Here is a 26,625-nt window from a genome sequence, read left to right as displayed (position 1 = left end):
CTCCACCCCTGAGCCACGCCCCCAGCCCCTCACTGGGGGATTCTAGGCGGGGCTCCACCCTGAGCCACGCCCCCAGCCCCTCACTGGGGATTCTAGGCGGGGCTCCACCCTGAGCCACGCCCCCAGCCCCTCACTGGGGATTCTAGGCAGGGGCTCCACCCTGAGCCACGCCCCCAGCCCCTCACTGGGGATTCTAGGCGGGGCTCCACCCTGACCACGCCCCCAACCCCTCACTGGGGATTCTAGGCAGGGGCTCCACCCTGAGCCACGCCCCCAGCCCCTCACTGGGGATTCTAGGCGGGGCTCCACCCCCCATCCCCGAGACCTACCTCTGGCCTGGTGGGCTTGCCCTTAACCATCCGTGAAAGCATGTGTGTGTCTGAAGTGGTGCATAGACGGAAGCACAGGGGTGGGCATGTCCGGCTTGATTGTGTGAGCTCATGAGTTGCTGTGTGTCCTTGCATTCAGTTGTGTGTGTGTGTGTGTTGTGTACATATGCAGTGCAAAGGCGTGTTTCCCTTTCTTGGAAGGACACAGACATTCACTGACTGAACATGCAAGTCAGCTTCTGCTAATTAAAAACAGCTTTTTCATGTTTAAAGTTTACAATACGAAAAATAATTTTCCTTTCTTTAGGGAGGTGGAGTGGGCGCCAAGGAAGGGCAGGCCCCAAGAACATTCCATAAACTGGCTCAGATGGATCTGCACAACCCCACCCCCCCCAACCCCCGTTTAGATACAGCAGTGCCCACCCCGCCCCTGCAGGAGTCCCTGCCAGTTCATTGGGGACAAGATGTTGTGAGGTGTTATGTGATCTGGGGGACTGGTGGCTGGCAGACACTTCACCCTGCCCTCTGCAGGGCTGTGCGTCTCGATGGAGGTATTCTCTCTGGGGGAAGCTCAGGTTGTGGGGAGCTATAATGTCTTGGTGGGTTCCGTTTGGATGCCCCTGCCGGCCTTGGCTCCTCCCTTCCACACATCAGCTCTTGTTTTAGTAGCCACTGCCTGAGCCTTGCTGTGGACAATGGTCAGGGCAGTGAGGCGGAGACCTTGGGGTGAGGTGGAGGGTGGGGACAGGCCCTGCCGACTCTGCCCGGTCCTGGCCTCGGAGGCTTATCTGCAGTTGGGGTGTGCAGCTGAACAGTGAGAGAAGCTTCTGGGGGGCTGCAGCTACCTGGAGTCCCTCACTAACCTCCCGCACACCCTCTTCCAGACTGCTCAGCTCTGGCATCCTGCAGCTCCCTGTTCCTTGGGAGAAGGAGCCCCAAAGCCAGAGGCCAGGCAGGCGGGCTGCAGGTGCTCAGCACAGGTCGGCTCCATCCTTCCACCATAGTCTTTATTAAAGAAAAGGACTTATCAGCAGAGGCCCACAGCAAAGGAGCGGGTTAATTACTCATGCAGTGAGGGGGTCACACAAAGGCGACATCCCTCTGTCTGTGAGCAGCAAGAGACACTTCAAATCGCCAGAGAACAAATCTTGTTTGAAAGACAGTGGGGCTGGCTTCCTTCAGCAATAAAAGAGAAACAAAACACCAAGGTGAGACTTCAGCGTTTAAACAACAAAACATGGCTGACGCCCCAGCGGGACAGCTGGAGCTCACGGCCACAGCATCCCCTCCCGCCCCAGGGTCTAGGACCCATGGGTGGGTCAGACATGGGAGTGTGGCCATTCATTCTCCCCCACAGCCTCAGGCTACACTTGGAGTCAGACGTGGCCACCCACCTGATAGAGTTGGCTTTTGTGTTTCCTCTGTTTTGGTTTTTTTTTTTTTTTTTTTGGTTTTTCGAGACAGGGTTTCTCTGTGTAGCTTTGCGCCTTTCCTGGAACTCACTTGGTAGTCCAGGCTGGCCTCGAACTCACAGAGATCCGCCTGGCTCTGCCTCCCGAGTGCTGGGATTAAAGGCGTGCGCCACCACCGCCCGGCTCTGTTTTGGTTTTTGTGGGTTTGTTCTGGGACAGGATATCTCTGTATCTCTCTGTCTGTGTGTGTGTGTGTGTGTGTGTGTGTGTGTGTGTGTGTGGCCCTGGCTGGCCTAGAACCTGCAATAATTCTCCCAGCTCCACCTCCAGAGCACTGGAACAGGCCACTGCACTCACTTGGCTGTCTTCTTATGAAGGTGGGTGGGACACAAAGAACGCTGACTTCCCAATTGGCCAGAGAGCCTCTTGGGGATGCTCCTGGAGTACACATGTCAAGCAAGGCCAGGGAGCTTGGGGGTGAAGACATGTCTCTGTATCTGCCACCTGTCAGGGTGCCTCTGGGGCACCCTCTGGCTCTTGCATCCTGAATGGTTGCCCAGGTACCAGGAGAGTTGATTTACCCTCTTTTGATTGTGTGCCCATGTGTGCCATGGTGCCACATGGAGATCAGAGAGCAATTTCAAGAAGTCAGTTTCCCTTTCTGCCTTGTGGGTCCCAGGACAGAACTCCGGTTGTCAGGCTTGGGGCAGTACCTTTACCCACTGGGCAGCTGGAGTTTCAACCAGCCAGAAGACAGGGAGGGGCGGTTTTCACTGGGACTTGGATATTTTGTGTCCACAAGCTTATTTCTGAGTGTCTGGTCAAGATTGAGGGAAACCGAGGCTGAGCCTCCAGGACAGCACGGAGACGCACATTGGGCAGTAGCTGCCGTGGTGCCCAAACCTCTGGGACCAGATATCTCTGCTGGCTCAGGGGTGAGACGTGGGGACCCCCAGGGCTGGTGGGGGGTCTAACACTCATGCGGAACACAGCCAGGCCAGGATAAGAGCTACCTCCCGTGGCCAGCACGGGGCAGCAGGACAGCGGCACAGCCGATGCCGGCAAAGGACTCGGGGAAGTGCAGGTCTCTCTCCCACTCATCTGTCTCGGTGTTGTACACTTGCACAATGCCCGTGACATTGTTCAGCCTCCAGTTGTAACCACCAACGATGTAGATCTTCCTCTCCAGCAGGCAGCAGCCGGCCTCCGACTGGCCAGCGCGCATAGGGGCCACGCTGGTCCACTGATCGGCATCAGGCACGTAGTACTCCACCGCCAGCACATCGAAGCAGCGGTCCACATGGTCCATGCGGCCGCCCAGGGCGTAGATGCGGCCAGCGGCGCCCAACATAGCGTGCAGCACGCGAGGCTCACGCATGGGCGCCCTGGGCTCCCAGCGGTCGGCTGCAGGATCGTAGCATTGCAGCGCCTTCTTGTCCTCGGCAGAGACACCATAGCCGCCTGAGATATAGAGGCGACCAGCTGCCGCGGCGCCCGCGTGGCCCCAGGTGCGGCGCTTGAGCGGGCAGGCGAAGTCCCAGCTGTCACGGCGCGGGCAGTAGCGCTCCACGGAAGCCAGGCTGCCTGCGCGATTGCGGCCACCGGTGGCGTACAGCAGCCCGCCAAGTGCTGTGAGCTGGAACTGCACGCGGCTTTCATGCAGCGCCCTAAGCCGCAGCCAGCGATTGCGCTGCGGGTCATAACGGTAGCAGGCATCCACGGCGCCCTCGCCGCTGCGGTGCTGCAGGTGCTGGCCACCTGCCACGTACACGAAGTTATCCAGTACAGCCACGCCCGCGTGGCTGCAGCCCAGCTCCATCTCCGTGAGCTCACGGAAGTGGCGGGCCCCAGGCTCAGGCAGCTGGAACACCTTGCTGCTGACCGCTCGGTCACTGTCGGTATAGGGCGTGCCTCCGAAGGCCACCAGGGATGCTACATCCGAGCGCACAGCTGTGCGTGGCGACTGCATGTCATGTTGGCGACAGGGCAGCACGTGGTAGCTGAAGGCCTCCAACAGATACTGGCGACACAGGGCGTCGTCCAGCATGACATCTAGTGTCTGCACACTGTCCACCAGCTCGGCCGGCTGCATGAGCGGGAAGCGCACGTGGCGCAGCACGAGGCTGGCACGGGCACGACGGGTGGGGTCATGCTGCAGCCAGCGCACGGCAGCGCGGAACAGGTCAATCTCGGCGCAGCTCTGCAGTCGGTTGCTCTGTAGGAAGAAGACAAGGCGCTCAAGTGGCAGGCGCAGGAAGTCCTCCTCTGCCGCAATCTGCAGGAAGTGGCGGAATGTGAAGGCATCCACCGACTCACGCAGGGACGCCAGGCTGAAGGTGGTAGCCATCTGGCCAATGTGCAGGCATGTTTCCACGCTCATGGCGGCTTTCAGAAAGTCCTCACATAGCTCCACCACTGGCAGCATCTGCAGGAACACAGCAGCACCCAACACGTCCTGCACGCAGTCCAGGTCCAGCGTCACCTCAGCGCTGTAGGCAAAGTCAATGATGTGGCGCAGGCCTCGTGCAGACACACCCTGCAGCTGGATGACTGCCTGGCTGGCTTCGCGCATGCCGCCGGTGAACATGGCCCTGGGGGTGGCAACGTACCCATGAGCAGGTCTGTCAGTGTGCCCAAGCTGTGTTCTGCCCTCACCCCAGCCTCTCTGACCCTGTGCAGCTGCAGGGGGCCAGCCATTACTGCTGGCACACTGCATGGGGCCCTGCGGCCCTCAAGGCTGACCCGTGGGTCTCTTGAAGAGACACAGTTGCAGATGTGCAGGTCCTGCTGCCTTGAGCTCCAGAGACAGGACCAGCCTGCGCTTCCCACCACTAGCAGAACCCAGCACCCACTTCCCCAGGCTGCAATCTGTGAAGAAGAGATCAAAAGCCTGCCCTGTTCCCTGAGCCTGTTGTAAAGGTCCCAAGAGGTACCTGCCCACAAGGGGCTGTGTCCATTACTGCTGTCTTCAGGGAGAAGTGCCAGAGATCACACTCATGCCCACACATGGCCCAGAATCAGCTCAGTCCTCAGCCTGTGTGAGAACCCTGCTAGGAGTTTCTGGAGCCATGTGACAGCTGGTGAGGGGATGCAGACCCATGCACGGGGCTCTGGGAAGACTTGGGGTTAAGTCTCAGCTTCCAGCAGGAAGAAGGAGAGGGCTGGCTTGTGCTCAAAGGGTCTGTGGGATCCCTGGGTGACAGTCTTGTCATTCCAGAGCAGCCCTCACAACTGTGGGCAGGCTTTCCTGACACTGCCAGAGAGGGAGGGACACCCCCATCATCAAAGACGATGCCCACTCACAGTGGTACACGCTTCATGCAGCCTAGGCTCAGGTCACACCAGGAGGGAGGCCATGGGTGCCATGGAGGGGCTGCCACCTAATGGCATTGTTCTGTGGGTCAGTATCCAGGGCCTCCCTGGGGCCATGAGGAACAGCTCCCAGACCTGGCCCCTGCCTGTCCCTCAAGAGTCCCCACCACCCCTTGGACACTTCAGTGAGAAAAGAGGCCAGACCAGTTGACAGGATGGAGTTTTGCCTTTTAAGGCCTCATGGGTTACATTGCCAGAGCGGGGGTGCCTTTAAAAGGCATTGCTGGCTGGGCCACCCACCCGCCCCCAAATCCAGAGTAAAAATAGCATCGATGCCCCAGTTGGCTTGGCTGCAGCAGCTCCCCAGAACGGCCTCACTGAGCCCCAGGGAGGGCAGCTGGGCCTAGAGGGACATGTGGCCCAATACACACACCTGGGTGGCAGTGGACCTGGAAGACCTGGTCCTCTTAGAATGGGGGTCACAGCTCGGGGAGAAGAAGACAGCACATGTCTGTAAGGGCAACCATTGCTGCTCCCACCCCGCTGCGGGGGCACCCCTAACCAGCCAGCTCCATTGGGCCTTTAGTTCTGACACCCATGTGTCAACGCGGGCCCGAGGCGTGGGAAACAGGAGAAGAGCTTGGGCTCAAAGAGCCCCATAGACACCACAGGCACAGGGCTCCACCCCCTCCAGTCCCTCAGCTGTTTGCTTTGGTGACTTGGAGGAGCCATCGCGGCAGCAGCAAGGGGTCATTATTACTTTGTCCTTCCTGGGCACACATGGCCTGTCTGCACAGTGCCTGCCATACAGCAGGTGCTGAATGAGGGTTGGGGGGGGGGGCTGAGGCTGAGGCGCAGCCGGCACAGTGCCTGCCTGGGCACATGCGGAGGTGGAAGCAGAGGATAAGGAGTTCACAGACATCCTGGGCTACATTGTGAGTGTGAGGCTAGCCTGGGCTACATGAGATCCATCTCAAGAGAGGAAAAGGGGTGAGGGTCAGGCAAGCCTGCAGGATGGCTCAGTGGTTAAGGCACTTGCTGGTAAACCTGACAACTGAGTTTGATCCCCAGGACCCACACAGTGACAGGAAAGACCTGGTGCCTACAGGATGTCCTCCACCCTCCACGCTCACCAGGGCTCACGTGTGATTCACTCACCATTGCACACGCATACGCGCACACACGCATACGCACAAACATACGAAAATGAATAAAAATTTAGAAACAGAGGGAGTGCTTACCCAGTACACACGAGGACTGAAAAATAAAAGAAACTTAGAAAGAAATCACAGGCCAGGTGTGCTGGCATGCCTACCACCTCAACGCTGTGCAGCTGAGGCTAATCCATGCTACATAGTAAAACACTGTCTCTAACACAAGGAGGTGGCAGAAGTGTGAACTCAAGTCCCCAGGGCCAGACTTACCTAAAGTAGTCACTGCAGGCCGCCAGGACCACCTTGTGCGCATGGAAGGCTTCGCTGTTGACAGTGAGGATCACGTCGAGCAGTTGGCCCTGTGCACGGAGGGCGGCCAGGCCCTGCAGGAGGCCAGTGCTGTGGCCAGCCGCAGAGAAGGTGCACTTGAGGGTCCCATTCCGGTCGGCCAGGCTGCAGGGACAGCAGAGGAGACATGACTCAGAAACCTCCAAGTGGGGTCACACACAGTGACGTGGAGGACACTTGGAACTGTAATCCTGAGTGACAGAACGCCACAACAGACAACTTCACACAGAGGGGATGCAGGGCAGCCAGCACAGGAGGTAGAAGGGGAAGAGGGTCTCCTGTGGAGGGATGGAGAAGCCTGTGCCATACAGGAAACACTACAAGACTGTCTACCTGAAAAAGGACTGCCCTGGGGCGTGGCTCAGGGGTGGAGCCCTGCTTAGGATCCCCCAGTGAGGGGCTGAGGGCATGGTTCACGGGTGGAGCCCCGGCCTAGAATCCCCAGTAAGGGCCTGTACACATTTCATCCCAGCACTCTGGAATGGAAATAAGTGGATCAGGACTAACCTATTTCATAAACACAAATAGGTGGAGTGTGATGGCACACACCTTTAGTCCCAACATTGGGGAGGCAGAGGCAGATGGATCTCTGTGAGTTCAAGGCCAGCCTGGTCTACAGAGCAAGTTCAGGACAGCCAGGGCTACACAGTGAGACTATCTAAAACAAAGCAAGGAAAGCCAAAAGACGAGCATATCCTCAAGCCCATCTATAACGCGATCTTAAAAAGGTCTTTTAATAAAAACCCAGAGTCAGAAATTGGGGTAAACATTGAAAGATTAGAGAGACAAAGGAACAAGCCACCTCTAACCTCTACGACTCCTCAGTCGAGAGGCTTTAGATCCTGTTTCCTTACGCCTTATGTACCTTTCTCCGCCCTGCCATATTACTTCCTGGGGTTAAAGGCATGTGTGCGTCCTGAGCAAACGCATGAGATCTCAAGTGCTGGGATTAAAGATGTGTGCCACCACTGTCTGGCTCTGTTTCTCTCCTAGACTGAGTCAATCTCATGTGGTCCAGGGTGACTTTGAACTCACAGAAATCCAGACTGATCTCTGCCTCTCGAGTGCTAGGATTAAAGGTGTGTGCCACCACTACCTGGCATCTATGTTTAATCTAGTGTCTTGTTCTGTTCTCTGATCTTCAGGTAAACTTTATTAGGGTACACAATATATCACCACACTCATCAGTGGTCTGTCCTCATTTCCTTGACTTAATTTACCCCCTGTCCAGCCCCCAGCAGCCCCTCTGCACATAACACCTGCCCCCCAGAACACAGGAGAGGCAGTGCTGAGGGCCTCCATCAAGCCTCCCTCTTCCCTCCCCCTGCTGAGTTCTCTCTCTCTCTCTCCATCAACCCTTTGGGACCTGCCCTTCCATTCTTGGGCCAGGAATGTGGGGCACTGGACTTTCCAAGAAATGAAGAGGAGGGAAGGTTCTGGGACCCCAACCCACCAGTCCCCAAATAAGGAGCTTTCAGAGCTGGATCCTGCTCCAGCTGCACAGAGCACCCTGACTCCCAAGACCCCTGGCCAGTTGCCCAATTTGGTGGCCCTTAGAGACCCTCAGGCGGAGGATCAGAGGCACTTCAGGGCCAGGCACTGCCAATGTTGATGAGGTGGTGGTGCTCAGACCCAGCGTAAGGGTCTGTGGTGTGGTAAGGTACAGGCTCCTCTGGATAGGAAGCCATGAGTCCTTAGGGTGGCACGAAAGCCCAGGATCAGCGCTTAATGCCAAAGTCTTGGGGACTGGCCAACAATGTAGGGTGCCTGGCTGCTGAGGTTGGGGAGGGAAGGCGTTCAGGTAGACCCAAGACTCTGGCTTGTCATGCGGTCTCTCCTGGACCAGGTGGAGGGTGACAATCTCAGAACCTACCTCTGTCTTCTTTGAGCACAGTGGCACTCTGGCTAGGTTACTGTGGCAGTCTGAGCCCCTACTCTCTGATTCCCAAACCTTCAACAAACCTGGGACTCAGGGACTCTGGAAGATGCTCTGTGCTACGTCACAGGCCAAGGGCCCAGGGCCACCCTCACCAGACCAGTTCCAGGGGCAGAGTCCAGGACTTTCTGTGGCTTGGTCTCCAGAGTCTTGGGATGCTTAGGCTCCTGACAACATCCCTCATGAGCCTACAAGGATCTGGGGAAACTGAGGCACTCAGTGGATATATAGTCTGTACAACAGGGCCAAAGATTGTCAAAGCACACAGGCCTAGCTTCCTGTCCCAGCTGCATATGGGGCCATGGCATCGAGAGCTGAGGACAGGAACTAACCTAGAGCTGTGTGGAGGCTGGAACTGGCACACCTGTTCCCGCCCCACTGAGGGAAGCAATGAGGCTTCTGGGGCCGGAGTCTGTGTCCATGGAGCCCTGTGAGCTCCAGGCTTGCCTAAGCCTAACTGGTTCAGCACAGTGGAGGCCTGCGTCAGGGCAGAAGCCACAGACCAAACCAGGCTCAGATGTCACTGTGAGGAGGTGACAGCCTGTGTGACCCTGTGCACCCTCCTTCTCGGAAGATAGAGGTGCATCTCCCTCCTGGGGGAGGGGAACTGGTTAAAATACACACCTGTCTTCCAAGCTCACAGGGTTCTGAGGCAGGAGGATTGCTGCAAGTTTAAGGCCATCCTGAGCTGAGTAAGAGCCCGTCTCACTGAAACAAGAGTAAGAGGCCAGCACGATGGTTCAATGGGGAAGTGCCGAGCCGACCCCTGAAAGCCACAGACGTGGAGGTCAGAATCGTGTGAGCTGTCCCGGACCTCCACACAAGGGCACTCATTTCCCCAAATAAATAAATGTAACAAGTAATAAGCACCAGAGACTCACAGGCTGGCTACCCCTGGAGTAGCAGTGTCCCACTGCAGGGACCCTCCTCCACATCTTGAGAGCTGGTACACACACCCTCTTCCACTGGGGTCCCCAGAGTCAGCCACAGCTGCAGGCTAGCCTGAGCCAGGTTGACGGCCAACAGCTAGGAGGTATAGCTTTGAGGGCCACCAATATCAGTGACCCCGGGCCCTCTTCTTACCCTGCACCATTCATTTAGTCGTCTACTCACACACGTGACCCTGCCTTGTGATGTCACAGGCTTTAGGAGGAGCAGGGGGAACAGGGCACCTGTGTACACCCTAGATGAAAGGTCTGGGAGGGCCACAGTGCAGCTGTTCATCCAGCTGGCAAGGAGCTAGCATCCACAAGGATAGGTGGGACAGGCAATATGGCACAGTAGATAAAGGTGCTTGTGGCCAAGCCTGGCAATCTGAGTTCAGTCTCTGAGCCTCACATGGTGGAAAGAGAGAACTGACTCCCACAGGTTGTCTTCTGACGTCCACAGTCACTGTGGCACATGCCCCACCCTCAAACACAAATAAGTACAACAATAATAATTTCTTAAAAGACCAGTGGACATATAAAGTATGTGGCAAGAGACCTCTCTGACACATTGGATCAGCTTTTCTCAGCTGTCAAAGGAGCAAGGTCCTCTGGAGTCACCATGCAGCTCCACAGCCCACAGATCCTGCTGGGAAGGGACAAAAAGGGAGAGGCAAAGACTTCCACAGTCATCTAGGGACTTTTCCTTAGTTCTAGGAGATTTGGGACAGGAGAGAGATTTCGCACCAGGTGTAATGCACCAAGTGGAGCATGCGTCCTTTGGACACTGAGCTACTATGATTCTCCATATGTAAAAAGTATCGTGAAATTAATAGAAAGCCTGCATCCTGATGAATGGTGCTTGGGGCTGAAGCAATAGCTCAGTGCTTAAGTACTTGCAAGTCTTGCAGACCCAAGTTCGGTTCTCAGCACCCACCCTAAGTGCTTCACAACTAACCACCTGTAACTCCAGCCCAAGGGGGTCCTACACTTTCTTTTTGCCTCCACAGGTACCTCTGTTCATGTGGCATACACTCACATAGACTCACACGTATATTATATACATAAATAAAAATTAAAATGCAGGGGCTGGAGAGACGGCTTGGTGGCTAACACTGCTCACTGCTCTTATAGAGGACACAGGTTCAGTTCCAGCATCCACACGGAGGCTCACTACCATCTGTAACTCAGTTCCAGGGGATCTTCTGGACTTCACAGGCGCTGCACACACGTGGTGTACAGACTTTCAAACATGCAAAACACATACATCAATAAATAAATGAATAAGTACATAAATAAAGGATGATGCAGAGGCTGGAGCTGAGGGTTAACAGGAAAGGAAGCAGAGCCCCTGAGACCTGAGGATACTCGGTGCTAGCGGGAGCTCATGCCTTAGCGGCCCCATGCTAACCTTCCCCCCGGAAAGGGCTGTCACTTGGAACCTGTGAGGAATGGAACCTACAACCCCATGGACAACAAAACCCACAGATACTTATGTTCCTACATCATGACGCACCTATGTGGAGCCTGTCACCCCAACCCTAACCCACTTCCTGTCATCTCCAGATGACACTGCACCTAGCAAAATCTACGTGCAGTGTGTGTGACCGTCATCGTGCATTACGTGAGGAATAACAAGGAAGGGGAGGCCACTGCTGCCTGGCTTCCACAGTGCCCAAGGTGCCATGTGGTCACAGGGAACAAAGCCATCAACAGCCTCCTCCCCAGGGCTGGACCCTGCACTATACAGACCTGCCAGTGAGAAGCAAGTCACTGGAGCACTGGCGGCTGCTGGTCCAGGGCTGCTGCTCTGACTGGACGTGTGGCTGGTCTACAGGAAGGTAAGGAGGCAATTCCAGAGTCCGTCTGACAAAGGGGTTTATTCTGGGCTAACTCACAATAAGCAAAGGGAGTCGGTCACAGGGTCCAGGAGGGGTGGGGTGCGGTCCAGTGAGGTTCTTTGAACTCTGCCTTCCTCCGCAGCACCAGCATCCAGCATCCAGGACCACGAGGTAGCCAAGAGAGTAAGCATGTGTGTATCCCAGGTCTTAGGGGTCCCCTCGGCCATTGTCTGGGGGAGGGGCAGTTACCTAGCAGTTACCTGCTGCCTACTAGGGGCGGTGCTTCCGGGACGCACAGACAACCAGCCTGCATTAGGGCATCTTTGCTGGCACTTCACACCTAGCCAGAGGCGGATGCCCTGCGGGGCGAAGGGCCCTCCTATAGCGGTCCTGTCAAACAGACATGCTGTCAAGCTGCCTGCAGGACGCTGCTTCTCTCTACACTCTGGGGTTAGCACTGTTCAGCCACGGCCACCAAAGCTGGGCTGCAGTTAATGCAGAAGCTTAGTCAAAGTGCAGAGACTAAGTGACTGGGTGCTCGCCTGGAGAGGACATCTACCCCCACACTCTCTAGGCTCAGGAAACTGTGGAAGCAGAGCAGAGGGAATGTGAGAGTGGAGGATGGGGAAGACTGGGAAGCACTGTCCCCTGCAAACACCTGCACAAGAGCAAGAGCAAGCCAACAGGCTCAGCCAGCATTCCAGCAGGCAGCAGCAACTGTGCACGCACACGCACGCATGCGCGCACACACACACACACACACACACACACGCACACGCACGCGCACGCGCACACACGCACATGCACACACGCACGCACATACACACGCACGCACATACACGCACGCGCACACACACGCACGCGCACACACACACGCACACATGCACATGCACACACATGCACATGCACACACACGCACACATGCGCACACACACGCACGCACGCACACACGCACGACACAAAGCAGGTGGTGGGTGGAGAAGTTGGAGGCTGCATAGGATCACAAGCATGAATTTACCAAAGATTAAATAAAAGGGTTTTTAAAAAACGAAAGGCCCGTGTGTGTAGTGTGGACCCATCTTCCTTCCACTACTGTCCACCTGTGGGTGCTTGCCTGGGGATATAAGCAGTAGAGCAGGGAGGGTCTTGGGGGTCCTTGTCACAGGTGGCCAGTGCCACATCCTCAGGTGGCAGGGAGGCGCTCAGGGCACAACTAGTATGAGCCAATCCACATTCTCACTGGTGAGGACAGCCCGAGAGTGCCAAGGAGCCGGACGGTACTGCCCCAGGGAGGAAGAATGACCCAGTGCCTCTGTTTCCCAGAGTCCTCTGCTGTTACCTTCTTTGGGAAAAAAAAGGGGGTGTGTGTGGGAGGACCCAGAGTTGAGATAGCTCGACAGGTGGAATCACTTGCCACCCACCCTGACCAGCTGACCATCCCCAGGACACACACAGGACAGAGATAACTGCCACAGGTTACCCTCTGCCTTCTAAAAGGCACCCAATGTCATGTGTGCACACGCACACACAGAGGCAGGGTGAGAAAATAAACGTAAGTAATTGTTTTAAATGGGGACCCAGAGAGGTGACCAGAGTTTAGGTCCCCCAAGGAAATCGGTGGCCTGGGCCTTGAAGGCAGAGGCAGCAGACGTGACCAGTAGTACCTCTGATCTTCTGGTCTCTGCAGCTGGTGGCCTGAGCTGAGCTCCTGTCCCCTAGACATTAGCAAGTCCCTCACATGGCCACTCTGTCCCGGTGAGCCGCCCTGCAGTGCTCCAAGCCCCCACAGTGCACACAGGCACAGCTCAGCCAGAGCAGGGATGGACGTGAGGGCTGTCTTGCCTGGGCTGACTAAGGTCACCTCTGCCAGCACCAGGACCAGCACTGGGAGGAGGGAGGACCCATTACTCAGAACAATTCTAGACAGTGGGCGGCCACATGGTGGGCCCCCCTGAGCCAGTCTGAATCTCCAGACAGCCACTCTAGTCATGGTGGCCGGCCCATGAGTCATCAGAGCCAGTGCGTCAGCAACCCCGGACCGGACAGTCTCCAGAGGCCACTCACCACCCACCCTGGCTACACCTCAGCCTCACATTCCATCTCAGGCCTGGCCCAGGCCCAGCCACCCTGCCATCCTGCCGCCTCCACGTTCCCCAGTATTGCCCAAGGTACCCAGGCAGGGTCCAAGCCTGTGCTGGACACAGGCACACACCCAGGCCATCCACGATGTTGGAAAGCCTGAGTTGGTGCCCAGCCCTGAGGAGACCACCTGTGGGGACCCAGGTGTGGAACCCCTGCTTGAGTTCCCAGCCCCCACTCTCCAGGGGTTCTGGGAACATCATGTCAGAGCAGGCAGCTACAGAAAGAGCTCTGGGGGGGCCACACTAGTGACTGGAGCCTTGAGGGGCATTGGGAGCCAGGAGCTGGCAAGGGACATGGGCCCCAGACCCTACCCAGCCGATGGCCTTGTCCTCGAGCCCAGCTTTCCAAACCCCAGAATCATTCTTCTCAGAATGTCCAAAACCAGGCAAGAACAAGAAGGAATTTCATGGAAACATTTCTTTGGGGTTTAGTAAAATCCGTTCCCACCCCCACGCGCAGCGCAGCCCGCCGCCTCACACACCCTGTTCTGACGCCGCTCCCTGCTCCCCCAGGCTGGCCACTTCTCTTTCAAAGCAATTTCACTTTTATTGTCCATGTGGCTCGCTGGAGCAGACACAGCCGGCTGGCTCCTGCCCCAGCTGCCCTGCCGCCCCAGCCGCCCGGCCGCCCCACCCTTGGTCCCCCGACATGCAAGTGGGGGATAGAGCTTCAGGAAACAGTGTAATGCCAGGCTGGCCACCTCAGATCAGCAACAGGGCCCCGGAACATCTTCAAGACCATTCCCAGAGAGCCTGGACGGGCGGGCGGGGATGCGGCAGCAGACAGTGGCCTGTCAATAGATAGGGTTGTCAGAGACCTTGAACGAGGGGACCTTGGGTTCAGGCTAAGTGGGAGCACGGTGGCCTAGGGCTTCATCCCACTGGGACCACCTCTCTGTCCTCTCCGACCATCCTCAGACCCTTGCACAGAGCAGGTACCGGCTTCCCCAGGGCCCTGTGACTCCCCATGAGCTAGCAAATGTCCTTCCTTTAAAATAGGGAAACTGCCCGGGGGTGGGGGGTGGCACACGCCTTTAATCCCAGCACTCGGGAGGCAGAGTTAGGCGAATCTCTGTGAGTTCAAGGCCAGCCTGGGCTACAGAGCGAGATCCAGGACAGCCAAGGCTACACAGAGAAACCCTGTCTCGAAAAACAAAACTAATAATAATAAATAAAATAGAGAAACTGAGGTACAGGGACCTCCCCTAGCTTTGGGTACCTTATCTTCCTATCCACACAGCATTCTGTCCCCACCAACATCCCAGTGGCTCTGGCCCTGACTACCAAGGCAGAGAGTGTAGAGCTCCGGGGTCCAGCACACCCACCCTGTCCTGTTGCCATGGTTACCCAATGTTTCTCAGCTCTGGGCACAGCACTCCAGCTACAGGATCAACTCACTGTGCTCTGGCACTAGGCAGGCAAGCCAGCAGCCCCCACTCTCTCTCACGTCAGCAGCCCTCCCCTGGGACTCTCCATGGCTCAGGGCCCACAGTCTGCTCCCTCCTCCTGCAGTGGCAGTCCTTTCCTGGGGCTCACCTCTAATGGGAAGTGGGAGGCAAGGCACCTGCTGTAGGCTTGCTCCAGGCTGGCCTGTGAGAAAAGAAAGCCGAAACTTGGGAGGAGCAAGCAGAAGCCCTTAAAGACCAGGCTGAACTCTCCCCACCACCAGGCTCCCCAAACATTCCTCCACAGAGGCACTGTGTCTGGGCTGCACCTGAAGACCTACCCGGGGGTGGGGGGCTGGGGGGGTGAGAAAGGGTTGCCTGGGTCTGTCTCCCTGTGAAGACAGCCTGAGAAGCAGAGGCTGCCTGTGTCCCTCTGGACTGGGAAGGGGGGGGAGGGGAGGCGGGGGGGGGGGCGGGGGCGGGAACTTCCTTGAAGGAACCAGCACCAGATCCCCCAAAGACTCCTGGGAAGTGAGGGCTGCTGTTCCCTAGTGCAGGTCAAAGGTGAGCCCAGCAGCCTTGCCCAGCACCAGCATACAGTCCACCTGGTCAGGGTGAGCCAGAGCCCTTGCTCCCTGGGAAGCGGGTGGGGTAGGGACAGTTGGAGAGCACTGGCTTGTAAGGTGGGATTCCAGGGAAGGTGTGCTGGGGGCAGGAGGCGGGAGAACAGGGTACCCTGCACCTCCATTTCTCGGAGGTCACGACCCACCCCCCCACCGGCCCCCAACCAGGCTGGAGCTCATCCGAGGCTCTGGCCGTCAACTAGGAGCATAAGGCCTCACGGCTGACGCCAAGCCCACCCTGGCCCAACTGCCACTGCTTGTTGAGATCAGCAAGGAGGAGCCAGGTTCTAGAAAGAGGGCCCAGGAGGATATTAACGTGACACCTTCCTGAGTAGTGCCACGTCCTCTGTCCGCAGTTTACGTTATCTGGACTCACAGCTGGACCAGAGCTCTAGGTGTCACCATGAGTGCCCTCCACACAGGGACACACACACTCTACAGGCTGTGAGTGGTACGGCCAGTCCTGACTCTGGCTCACTTGCTGCTGGGAACTTCAGACACGACACACTTTGTGGCACAAAGAGACTCACAGTTGCCCAAGACCACACAGCAAACACAGGACTCCTTACAGTCCAGGCCCTAGCGCCCCACAGCCCCAACAGACAGGTGAAGGACATCACTGAGAGGCAGCTAGGAGGTTTCAGGCTCCAGGGCTAGGCCCACTCCCCAAAACCCAGCTGAGCTGAGGCACAGAGCTCAGGAGCCAGAGGGGGCAGAGCACCCAAGCTTCACCCCAGAGGGAGAATGCAATGGACCCCACTACGTACCCCGTCGCCTCATGAGGAATGTAGGTCCCCTGCAGATGAGGGAAGAGCCTGCCAGCTGCTGTGGGAGACTCCAGGTCCCTGCCTGCCTGTTTCCCCTGCTCCCTGTTCCACTCAGAATTCATCTATTTGCCCCTAGCCTGGCTCCCCATGGCTAAAATGGGAGCTCTGGGGGCCCGCCGGAAGGAGTCTTTCTCCTGCTACATCCTGGTGTTCTCCCAGTGAAGGAGCTCAGCCACGTTAGCCCCGTGGACAGTGGGCAGCAGGGCAGATGGCTGTAGAGGTGAGTGGGTGGAGGGGTGGGTGGGTGAGAGGGTCAGTGAAGGAGTGCTTAGGTCGTGAGCACTCAAAAATGTGTGTCCCTGTTTCTAAGCACAGCCTCTATTCCCTCACACATGTGCAAGTGGTCAGCTCCCCTACCATGACCCCCATTACCCTGTGCTCCCAGCTGCTTACAGTGAACCCCACTATCCTACCTCCATATGTAGTCTGTCTCTGGTCTTCCTCACAGCCCAGAGAGATGCCTGTGCCAAGGTCCAGCCAAAGGGCAGGTGAGGCCCAGTCCTTGGAGCCCTCTCCCACCGACATGAGTGGCCTTAGCCCTCACAATGTCCCACTTAGGGTGGAAGACAGCAATGAGCCAGTTGTCCTTGGCAGCACCATGGGGCACATAGGTACACGCTAGGCCACCTTGGCCACTCCAGCCTGCAAAGTCCCAGAGCCTCAGGCCACAATCATTCTGGCAGCTCAGCCCAGGACCCTGATTACAGTCCAGCAGCAAATCTCTCTATTTTGCAGATGTCTAAACCAGCTCTTTCCCATTCAACTTCCTCTCTTACACGTTTTCCTGTGGTGGAGACCCCAGTTCTCTGCCCATGCAGGGGGATCTGGTAGACCCACTCCTTGCTTGGCCAACCAGAGCCTCCTGGAGCCCTGGCCACCAAGATTGGTGAGAAGATGAAAGACTGGCCCACCTGAGCCAATCAGAACCTTCCCCAGGACTGATGGGTTTCTTTCTTTCTTCTTCTTCTTTTTTTTTTTTTTTTTGTTGTTGTTGTTTTTGTTTTGTTTTGTGTTTTGAGACAGGGTTTCTCTGTGTAGCCCTGGCTGTCCTGGAACTCACTCTGTAGACCAGGCTGGCCTCAAATTCAGAGATCAGCTTGCCTCTGCCTCCTGAGTGCTGGGATTAAAGGCCCATGCCACCACCGGCCGGCATTCCCTGGGACTTCTTAGACATCTTCAGATGGAAGTTCTCTTTCCCCTGTGGAGTTACCAGGTTGGAGGGTGTGCAAGCCTAAGCCACCAGGTAGGCAGTGGCTGGGAGAGGGAACACAGATTGAGATTCTCCCAGTGTGTGCCTGTGTCTGTTCATATACACATGCCATGGCATGCATATGGAAGTCAATCTCCCCTTCCACGAACAAGATCCTAGAACATAATGCAAGGGCCACTGAACCTACCCACTGATCAGGCTGGTTGTCTTGAGACAGGGTCTTACTATGTAGTCAAATCTGGCCTGGAACTCAGACATCAGGTACCCTGCTCCATCATTCTCCGCCAGACTCCTGAGACAGGGTCTCTTACTGAACCTAGAGGTAGACTGGCAATTAGTCAGCACCAGTGTCCCCTTGTCTATGTTGGGAGGCTAAGCTGATGGCAAGTGGGCAGCAACTACGCCAGGACATCTCGATCCACTCTGGCCACCGAGCAGCCTCAGAAAGCTCAACAAGCTGCCATACCAACCACGCCTTCCCAGAGTGTTGAAGACTGACGGGCAAGGGGTGGAACCCATGCAGTGGTTCCTGTGGATCAGGAACATGAGTGTGAGTGTGTGTCCCAGATCACTCTACCACCATTGGCACCTGATATGGACAGGAGACAGGGTGTGGCCAGCAGCTTTCCCCCAATGCAGCACACAGCAGATGCTGAGGTGGGCGGAGGGGCTGCTTGGGGGCCTCACTGGACACCTGTCACCTGGCAGCTACCCTACCCAGCCCAGTTCTGACCATCCGGGTAGCGGAAGATTCTGGGAGATCCCTAGTCTCCACTCTTGCATTCTGCTTTCAAGCCGGGCTCAAATTCTCCCGTCCCTTAGAGAACAGACTCCGGATATCCAGCCCAGACACCCCGCCCGGTTCCTGGCTTTGACCCCTGTGGAATTTCATGGCTGTGGTGTCAGAAAACATCCCCAGCCTCGATCCTTGAGTGAACCCCCCATACACACACTAGGCCCCTTAAAAGCTAGAAAGTCACACCCTGCAGGCTGAGAGAGCTCAATTCCAGAAGCACTCACCCTACAGAAGAAATTAAAGCTCCCGCTGCTCCTGGGCACAGTGGATAATCAGTCCCCATCAGGGGACTCACAGGGCTCGGGAAGCAGTGCTGGGAAGGGTAGCATAGAAAGGGCCAGGCCGGGGTTAACAAGTGTTAAGAGAGCCAGTCCGCACAGCTGCACGGCAGCTTCCAGAGCGGGGGGTCCGCCGTCTGGGGATTCCAAGGCCCCCCTCCACTGCAGGCAGCTGGACAGCTCGGCTGCCTTCACTTCCCGCTAAGGGAAGCCTGTGCAACACTGCTCTTCCTGCTGACTCCTTGAACCCTGTTTCCAAATAAAGGGTGACGGCTCTTGACCCACTGGCATGGAGGGCTGTGTATCTGGCAGGCGGCCCTCAGCATCCATGCTGGCTGCCGAGGTCCTGGCCTCACGTCACATGCTCTAGATGTGACCGACCGGGCAGATTAGGGAGGAATACAGAGGCCATCATCAGCTAAGGGCAAGGAAGAGGTCCTGCTGGGAGAAGCTGGGAGACTCAGCAGGTGTCAGGCAGGTGTGTAATCTTAGGAAGGTCTTCTGGTCCAAGCTGGAGACAATAATTCATAATCAGGCCAAGGGCTTGGGCAGGACAGCTGGTAAGTGAAGACTCACCATCTGGGGCTCTGCCCGTGGTGGCTACTAACTTCTTTTGCATGGAATGACAGTCTTAGGGCTGGAAAAAGTCACCCTGGCCCCCAGGTCCACTGAGCAGAGAGAGCCCCAGGGGCCTTTCTGGAAGAGACAAGATTGTGAGCCCAGGCCCCATGCCACCTCTGTCTATGAGACCCTTACAGACGGCACAGCTGCTCCAGGCCACAGCGTCTCAGCCTCCCACACACCCACGGCACATCTTCATCCTCCAGCCCCCAGCCCTCAGCTGCGTGGAAACCCAAGAGCCTAGAGCCCCGACCCTGCTCTGTGCCCTACACCAGTGGCCCCCGAGCCCACTCTGCCCCAGGCCCAGAGGCCTTCAAATACAGCAGGGTCTGAGTGGACCCCGCTCTGATTCCCTTCTCCTCTGCCCACACCTGGTCTACAGGCACACAGCAGGCCAGGGTGGCCATCACAGGTCAGGTGTCAGCTGACTGAGAAGGCAAGTATGCTGACAGTGGAGTTTCCCAGTGTCACCCATCCCCAGCGCAGGGCCCCACAGTCCCTGAACTGTCTCTCTCCATGGTCACCCTCCCTGCTCTTCTCAGGTGCGGAAAAAATGACCAGGGTAAGGAAGGGGGCAGCAAACTGCCAGGGCTTCCATGCCAACAGGGCACTGGCCTCACTAACAAAACCTTTCTCAGGCCAGGCATGGAGGCATATGCCTTTAATCCTGGCACTTAAGAGGCAGGCAGATCTCTGAGTTCAAGGCCAGTCTGGTCTCCTTAGAAGCCCTGGCCTTGGTAGGGACGATTGAGGGAACAGTTGGACAAGCCTGGCTCACTGAGCCATGACAAGCCTTCTGGCTACCACTTCCCATGTCCCTGTCCTCCAAATGAGGCCAGAGGCCAAGTGGCAGGCCTCTCATGGCCACGTGACATCCCTATCTTTACAGCCCTGGTGGCTCAGACCTCAACTCCCTCAAGGAGGAGCTGGCCGAGGCTCAACCTGGGAGGAGGTCTCTCTAAACAAGTCCTCTTTGTTCCTGGGCCACCAACTTGGTGGCCGTGCTGTCCACTGCGCTTCAACTCAGACATTATGACAAGCTCCGCTAGGCAACAGGGTTTGTTGCTCCCAAGAGATAAGGAAAGAGAAGCCGGGCTCTCCTCCTGTCGTCAAGAGCGAAGTCAGAACAAACAAGTTACATAATGGAGGGGCAGTGTGGGCAGTGTGGTCTTGAGCTGTGTGAACATGACATGGTGGGGAGCACAGATGTCACCCCCAACATGGCCAGCTGACACCAGCCTTCCTGGGAAGATGAGGGCATGGCCTGACGGGCTGGGAACTGCTTCATAGACGGTGGCACAGTCAAGGCCAGTGTCCCTGCTCCTGGGGAGTTCAAAGTGTCTCCCCAGGAAGACCTGACTCCATGGAGGGACGTGGCCAGGCTGCAAGTTGGAGAAATGAGGTACATCACACTCTGTCCCAGGCTCCTAAGACAGTGGCCCAGAGCAGACACTGGCCACTCACAAGGCCCTGTGAGAGAGGACAATCACCAAATCACACCAGGTAGCAACTAAGACAGTCACTGGTTACCACATGAACACTACCCACCACTTTGCACAGAGCCCCACGATTGTGCACAGGGCCCCCCATTATGCACACAGCCCTACTGGTCTACAACACCAACGATGGGCTCCAGTCCGCAAAGGACTAAACAGCCTGCAGCCACAGCTGGGCAGGACACGGACCGTCCCACCGAGACCAAAGTGTTCTTTCAATGGGGCTTCCGTGGCAGGCGGGGCTTCTGAGAAGGAATGCGTGTCAGGCAGAGCCTGGCATGGTGTTCCCACAGCTCTCCTGCCCTGACCTTGTAATGATGCTGTGGGCGGACACTGTGAGATGGGCCTAGCAAGGGCAGAGCAGATGGTGTCCCTAGCTCTTGCACAACAGAGCCAAACATCTTATGAATTACGAGACTCAGGGTGTTAGCTTAGTTTAGTTCATTTCTAGTTTTGCTACTTAGTATAAAACCCTCTAGCACCGAGCACCCCCGCCCCAGTCCGTTTTCCTCCCCTTCCCTTTTGTGTTTCACACCGCAACTCAGGAAGCCTGAGACTCACAACGGAGCACAGGCTGACTTCAAACTTGAAGTGACCAATCTTCCTAACGCTAAAATTACAGGTGTCACAACAGTATCGCTGTATCGTTCTCAACTGAGATATTGTTAGAAACAATGAAGATATGTTAGAAACAACCACCACAAAAACGAGCAGACATCCACCAGGTGGCGACAATATAAATAAAATGGTGATTAGCCACACACTGGAATATTATTTGATGATGAAAAGGGAAGAAACTCTGATCTGTGCCACAATGTAAATGCACCTTGAAATAGGAAGCCAGACAGAGGAGATGACATTTTAAGATGGATGACATTACTAGGTATGGGGCACACACCTTTGATCTGAGCTACAGTGTGGGTTCTAGTACAGCCAGGACTACACAGGGAAACCCTGTCTCAAACAAAACAAGCCAGGCAGTGGTGGTGCACTCCTTTAATCTCAGCACTTGGGAGGCAGAGGAAGGTGGATCTCTGAGTTTGAGGCCAGCCTGGTCTACAGAGCCAGTTCCAGGACAGCCAGAGCTACACAGAGAAACCTTGTCTTGGAACAAACAAACAAACAAAAACAAAACAAAACAAAAAACCAAGACTGGAAACAGAAGCTAACAGATCATGGTTCTATGCTAGCCTGGGCTACATAAGCAATACCCTGTTAAGAGAGATGGAGGAGGAAGGGATGGAGGAAAGGAAAAAGAGGAAGGAGAGGAGAGGAGGGGGAGGGAGGGGAGAGGACAAGAGGGCAGGAATTTTGCACCTCGCACAATCCCATCGCTGTGTAACATCCAGACCAGGTGACTCCACAGACAGGAAGCAGGGCTGCCAGACTGGAAAGGGGACCAGTGGGGTAGACACACTTGCATGTCTCTGTGTGGAAATGCTACACATCACAGAATCGTCACTGATAAGGGTAGATTTTATGTTACACAAGTTTGTTTTTTTTTTTTGTTTTTTTTTTGTTTTTTCGAGACAGGGTTTCTCTGTGTAGCTTTGCGCCTTTCCTGGAACTCACTTGGTAGTCCAGGCTGGCCTCGAACTCACAGAGATCCACCTGGCTCTGCCTCCCAAGTGCTGAGATTAAAGGCGTGCGCCACCACCGCCCGGCTATGTTACACAAGTTTTACCTCAAAAGATAAAACCTAGCCAGGTTTGGTGGCACACACCTGTCATTCCAAGACCACAGAGATGGAGGCAAGGAAAAGGAATTTAATTCCAGCTTCAGCTATATTTCAAGTGTGAGGGTAACCTGAGCTACATGACACTGTCTAAATGAAAAAAAGAGAAAGAAACAAACACCAAGGGACCGTGAAGATAGATGGCTCAGCAGAACAATCCTGCCACACACACACAAGTTTGCATGGCCAGTGCCCATACTGAAAAACAAACAAAAGCCAGCCAGGCATAGAGACGCATGCCTGGAACTACAGCATCTACGGCATCGGGAGAGAAGACAGGTGGATCCCATTACCAAAACAGCAAGCCCAGGCTCAGTGACAGATCCCGTCCAGAACACCACAAAACCCTCTCCAGACAATTGCCAAAGTGGGGAGTGGGACAGAGGAGGACACTTGACACTGACCTCTGACCTGGCATGCACACATATACTACACATTTACAAATAAGCAAATAAATAAATAAATACCATGGCGATGGTTCAGTAGGAAAAGACATGGGAGAATTGTCATCAACAGTCCTAGCTGTGACCCCATGTGCAAAGACCACGGTACACACCCACTGGAGCAACAGTGGTCTGACTGCTGTGGCATAACCAACCACTTTCTGCCTTGACACATCTAATTGTCTGGAGAGGTCACAGATGTGGTGGGGAAGCACGGCTCGTTTTGTTGAATGGACTGCCTGCCACAGGACCCTTGTTTGTGGCTGCAGATGAGGACTGCTGTCAGCTCTGCCTAGAGGAGCGCCTCTCCAAGTGACTGCAGACTCATAACTTGCCAAAGCATTGAGAATAAGAGATGCTGAGTTCTCAGCCCTAAATGGGACATCTATATCATCATGGACGAATCTAAGAGCCGGAGCTGGAGAGATGGCTCAGTGACTCACAACCCTGCTGCCCTTCCAGAGGATCTGACACCCTCTTATGATCTCTGAGGCACTTCCCACATGACGGGTGTAGCGCACAGACGTGCATGCAGGCAAAGCACCCATCTGCAGGTCAGCGCTGTGCACTCTTGAAATCACAGCAGCCGTCATCAGCAGCACAAGACTGGCCTGTCAACTGCCAGGCTCATGAGGGCCCACCCCTCCCTGAGGATTGATACCCAGTGAAAGTTCTGAGGGAGGAGGGAGTGACATTTTCATCAGTGGTATAGACACAAGCAAGGGGCCCATGGTCCTGTAAACAACCATGTGAAATGCAAGGAGGGGAGGGGACAGGGTGGGAGAGCAGGTGAACGGGACACATTCCACACATAATGAAAACACCAGAGTGAAGTCCATGGCTCACAATTGACATGTACTAATTAAAACATTTTTTTCAAATAGAAAAGAGGGGCAGTGAGCTGGCTCAAAGGGAGAAGGTGCTTACCCTGCGGGCCTGACCAACCTGCGTTTGAGCCCATAATAAACACATAAATAAAGATTTAAAGTTAACATAGGCGGTGGTGGCGCACCCTTTAGTCCCAGCTCTCGGGAGACAGAGGCAGGCAGATCTCTGTGAGTCCAAGGCCAGCCTGGTCTACAAAGCGAGTTCCAGAACAGCCAGACTTTAACACAGAGAAACTCTGTCTCAAAAAACAAAAAACAATCGAAAATGATTTAAAGTTACTAAAAATAATAAACATGGATTTGGGGGTTGGATGCATACATTAATAAACTAAAGTAAATAAACTGCTCACTTTGAAAAATATAAACTGCTCATTTAAAAAGAGTAAAATAGGCTGGAGAGACGCTCAGTGAAGCCCCGGCTCCTCGTGCAGAGGACCCGGGTTCAATTCCCAGCCCCCACATGGTGGCTAACAGACATCCTTAACTCTAGTTACAGAGGGTCCAGCTCCCTCTTCTGGCCTCCAAGGACACCAGGCATGCGCATGGTGCACAGGCAAAACACTCACACATAAATAAATCTCGAAATCACAGTTAATGAAAAATAACTGAAAGAAGTGAAGTAGGCTAGATGAGGTGTGCACACGTTATCCCAGTACTCTTGAAGGCAAGAGATCAGGAGTTCAAAGCCAGCCTGTGCTACATAGCAAATGTCAGGCCAGTGAGGACTACAAAATGAAACCCTGACTCAATAACAAAATAAAAGCCAAAGCTGGAGCCAGCTCAGGAGTTAAGATCACGCACTGTTCTTCTAAGGGACCCAAGCTCAGTTCCCAGCACCCACAATGGGTAGTCCACAACAACAGTTCCTCATCAGGCTCCCTCTTCTGGCCTCCACAGGCACCCTCGCACACATGGCACACACACACACACACACACACACACACACAGATACACATGAATGAATGAATTATGAAAACACATCTTTTCTGGTCCCTAACCCCCGCACTCATTCCCCGGTGTCCCCATGCTTCCCGCGGCAGGTCTCCAGTCCCCACCAATCTCTCACTCCCCAGCAGCTGTCACTCTTCTGGTTGCAGATGTCCTCTGACCTCACACTGAAGCTTCCCCGTGCCAATCAGCACCCCTGGGAACAGGCAGGGTCTACGCCTTCTCTTGGTGGCAGGGCTTCCCCAGCCAGCACTAATGCCCAACTCCTGTCCACAGGCCCCCCAGGCCTTTCCCTGCCCAGAGCCTCGGCGTGAGGACCAACTTTACCCACTGTCACACAGAGCAGGACTCTTGGCACGTTCACACTCACAAGCTGGCGAGAGCCTGAGTTTACTCCTTGGCCTCCCAAGGGTGGTGGCTGTCCTTACGGGTTTCTGGCTCTGGGTCAGTGTGAAAATGTTAGGTGTGAGTACTCCCTAAGAGTGTTCCCTACGTCAGGTGCTCTTCCCCTCAGACCCAGATCAAGTCACAAACGTGTATAAACACCTGCCATGTACTGCAGCAGAAGGTTTGCAAGTTCAAGGCCGGTGGGCGTTACACAGTGAAACACTGTCTCAAAAAAATGGGGTGAGAGGGTGGACTTAGTGGTAGACCCCACTAGCATGCACCACAGGACAGGGGTGTTGATGAGCACCTGTCATCCTGGTGGAGTCCTCACCTAGCATGCACTGACACTTTGGGGTGAGGCAGTATGGTCAGCAATTTGAGGTTATCCTCAGCTACACAGCAACTTTGAGACCAGCCTGGGCTACATGACTCCTTGTCTTGGAAAACCAAAATAAAGTAAATATTTAAAAACATCTGTCGCCAGGTGGCGGCGGCGGCGGCGGCGGCGGCGGCGGCGGCGGCGGCGGCGGCGGCGACGCACGCCTTTAATCCCAGCACTCGGGAGGCAGAGCCAGGCGGATCTCTATGAGTTCGAGGCCAGCCTGGTCTAGATCCAGGACAGGCACAAGACTACACAGAGAAACCCTGTCTTGAAAAAAAAAAACCAAACAAAAACAAATCTGTCATCTTTATGAAAATTCCCAAGTTCAAAGAACCCACCTCAGGAGCTGACCAGGGAAAAGGGTGACCCCATTTGACCAAAGGGGTGAATGTGGCCCCAGTATCTGAGGGCAAGACCTCCAATCCAATCCTTTAGCCCGAGGGAACGGGATCTAAAAAGACTTTATGCCCTCGAGACCCTTTCACCTCCCTCACAGTGCTCAAACTCCCCAAACACCGCCCATCTCTCACAACCCTGGGACTCCCTGGCCATCAGGACAGGTGGTCTCACTGTCCCCTCCAGACATGCCCGAGCCCCTTATACACCTCCAGGCCCCTAGACAGTTTTCTGGTAATCAGGACCTGTTGAGGTCTCCCAGTGGCCTCAGTGTCTCCCCAGGCATTCCCAGGCCCCAGGTGACTGGCCAGTTGTCCCCCTCCAGACATGCCCAGGCCTTATTCCCTGACAGGCCCCTAGACAGCTTCCTGTCCATCAAGGCCTGTGGAGGTCGCCAGGTGGTCTCACTGTCCCCCGCAGGGAGGCCTTGGTCACCTGCCGGGCCCCGGAGTCCTCGTACAGCCTCCCACGTCACCTTCCCAGGCCCCCTTCAGCCTCCGGCTCCACATCTCCCAGGAAGCCCGGCCTCAGCCGCTTTCAGGCCCGCGCTTGCTCAGGACGGTGGCAGCCGGCGTCCTGGAACGCTCACGCCCCGGCAGTCCCAGGTCGGCGCCCCGCCCCGGCCGAGAGGTGCGCGCCCACGGAGGCGCGAGACTCACCTGCTCGGGCGCTCGGGACTCTGGCCAGAGCCACTGCCGCCACCGGACTCCGCCATCTTCCGCCGCGCGCCCGAGCGACAGGGCCGCGCGCCGACCCAGACACCGAGGCCGGGGCAGCGGGCGGGGCCTGCTGGGGACGAGTGGGCGGGACTC

At 55.8% G+C, this 26,625-nt stretch overlaps 1 protein-coding gene across 2 annotated transcripts; it reads right to left on the bottom strand.

Moving 5' to 3' along the window:
• Window positions 1-2,027: 2,027 nt before the first annotated feature.
• Window positions 2,028-26,596, bottom strand: Klhl26 (kelch like family member 26). 2 transcript variants are annotated; one of them, XM_059244580.1, is made up of 3 exons: window positions 26,473-26,596; window positions 6,478-6,660; window positions 2,028-4,332 (listed from the first exon to the last, which is right to left on the bottom strand). In XM_059244580.1, the coding sequence occupies exons 1-3, from the start codon at window positions 26,526-26,528 to the stop codon at window positions 2,751-2,753; spliced, it is 1,821 nt and encodes a 606-aa protein (XP_059100563.1). In that variant the 5' UTR covers window positions 26,529-26,596; the 3' UTR covers window positions 2,028-2,750. The 2 variants fall into 2 exon arrangements, 1 of the variants encoding a protein (XP_059100563.1); XR_009374888.1 differs by lacking the exons at window positions 2,028-4,332; window positions 6,478-6,660 and adding exons at window positions 12,253-14,190; window positions 14,936-14,989 and having other exon boundaries at window positions 26,473-26,585.
• Between the last annotated feature and the right edge of the window lie 29 nt (window positions 26,597-26,625).

The sequence above is a fragment of the Peromyscus eremicus genome, chromosome 17 (assembly GCF_949786415.1).
Source record: "Peromyscus eremicus chromosome 17, PerEre_H2_v1, whole genome shotgun sequence".
Taxonomy (NCBI): Eukaryota; Metazoa; Chordata; class Mammalia; order Rodentia; family Cricetidae; genus Peromyscus; species Peromyscus eremicus.
This window is presented reverse-complemented; position numbering and strand designations above follow the sequence as displayed.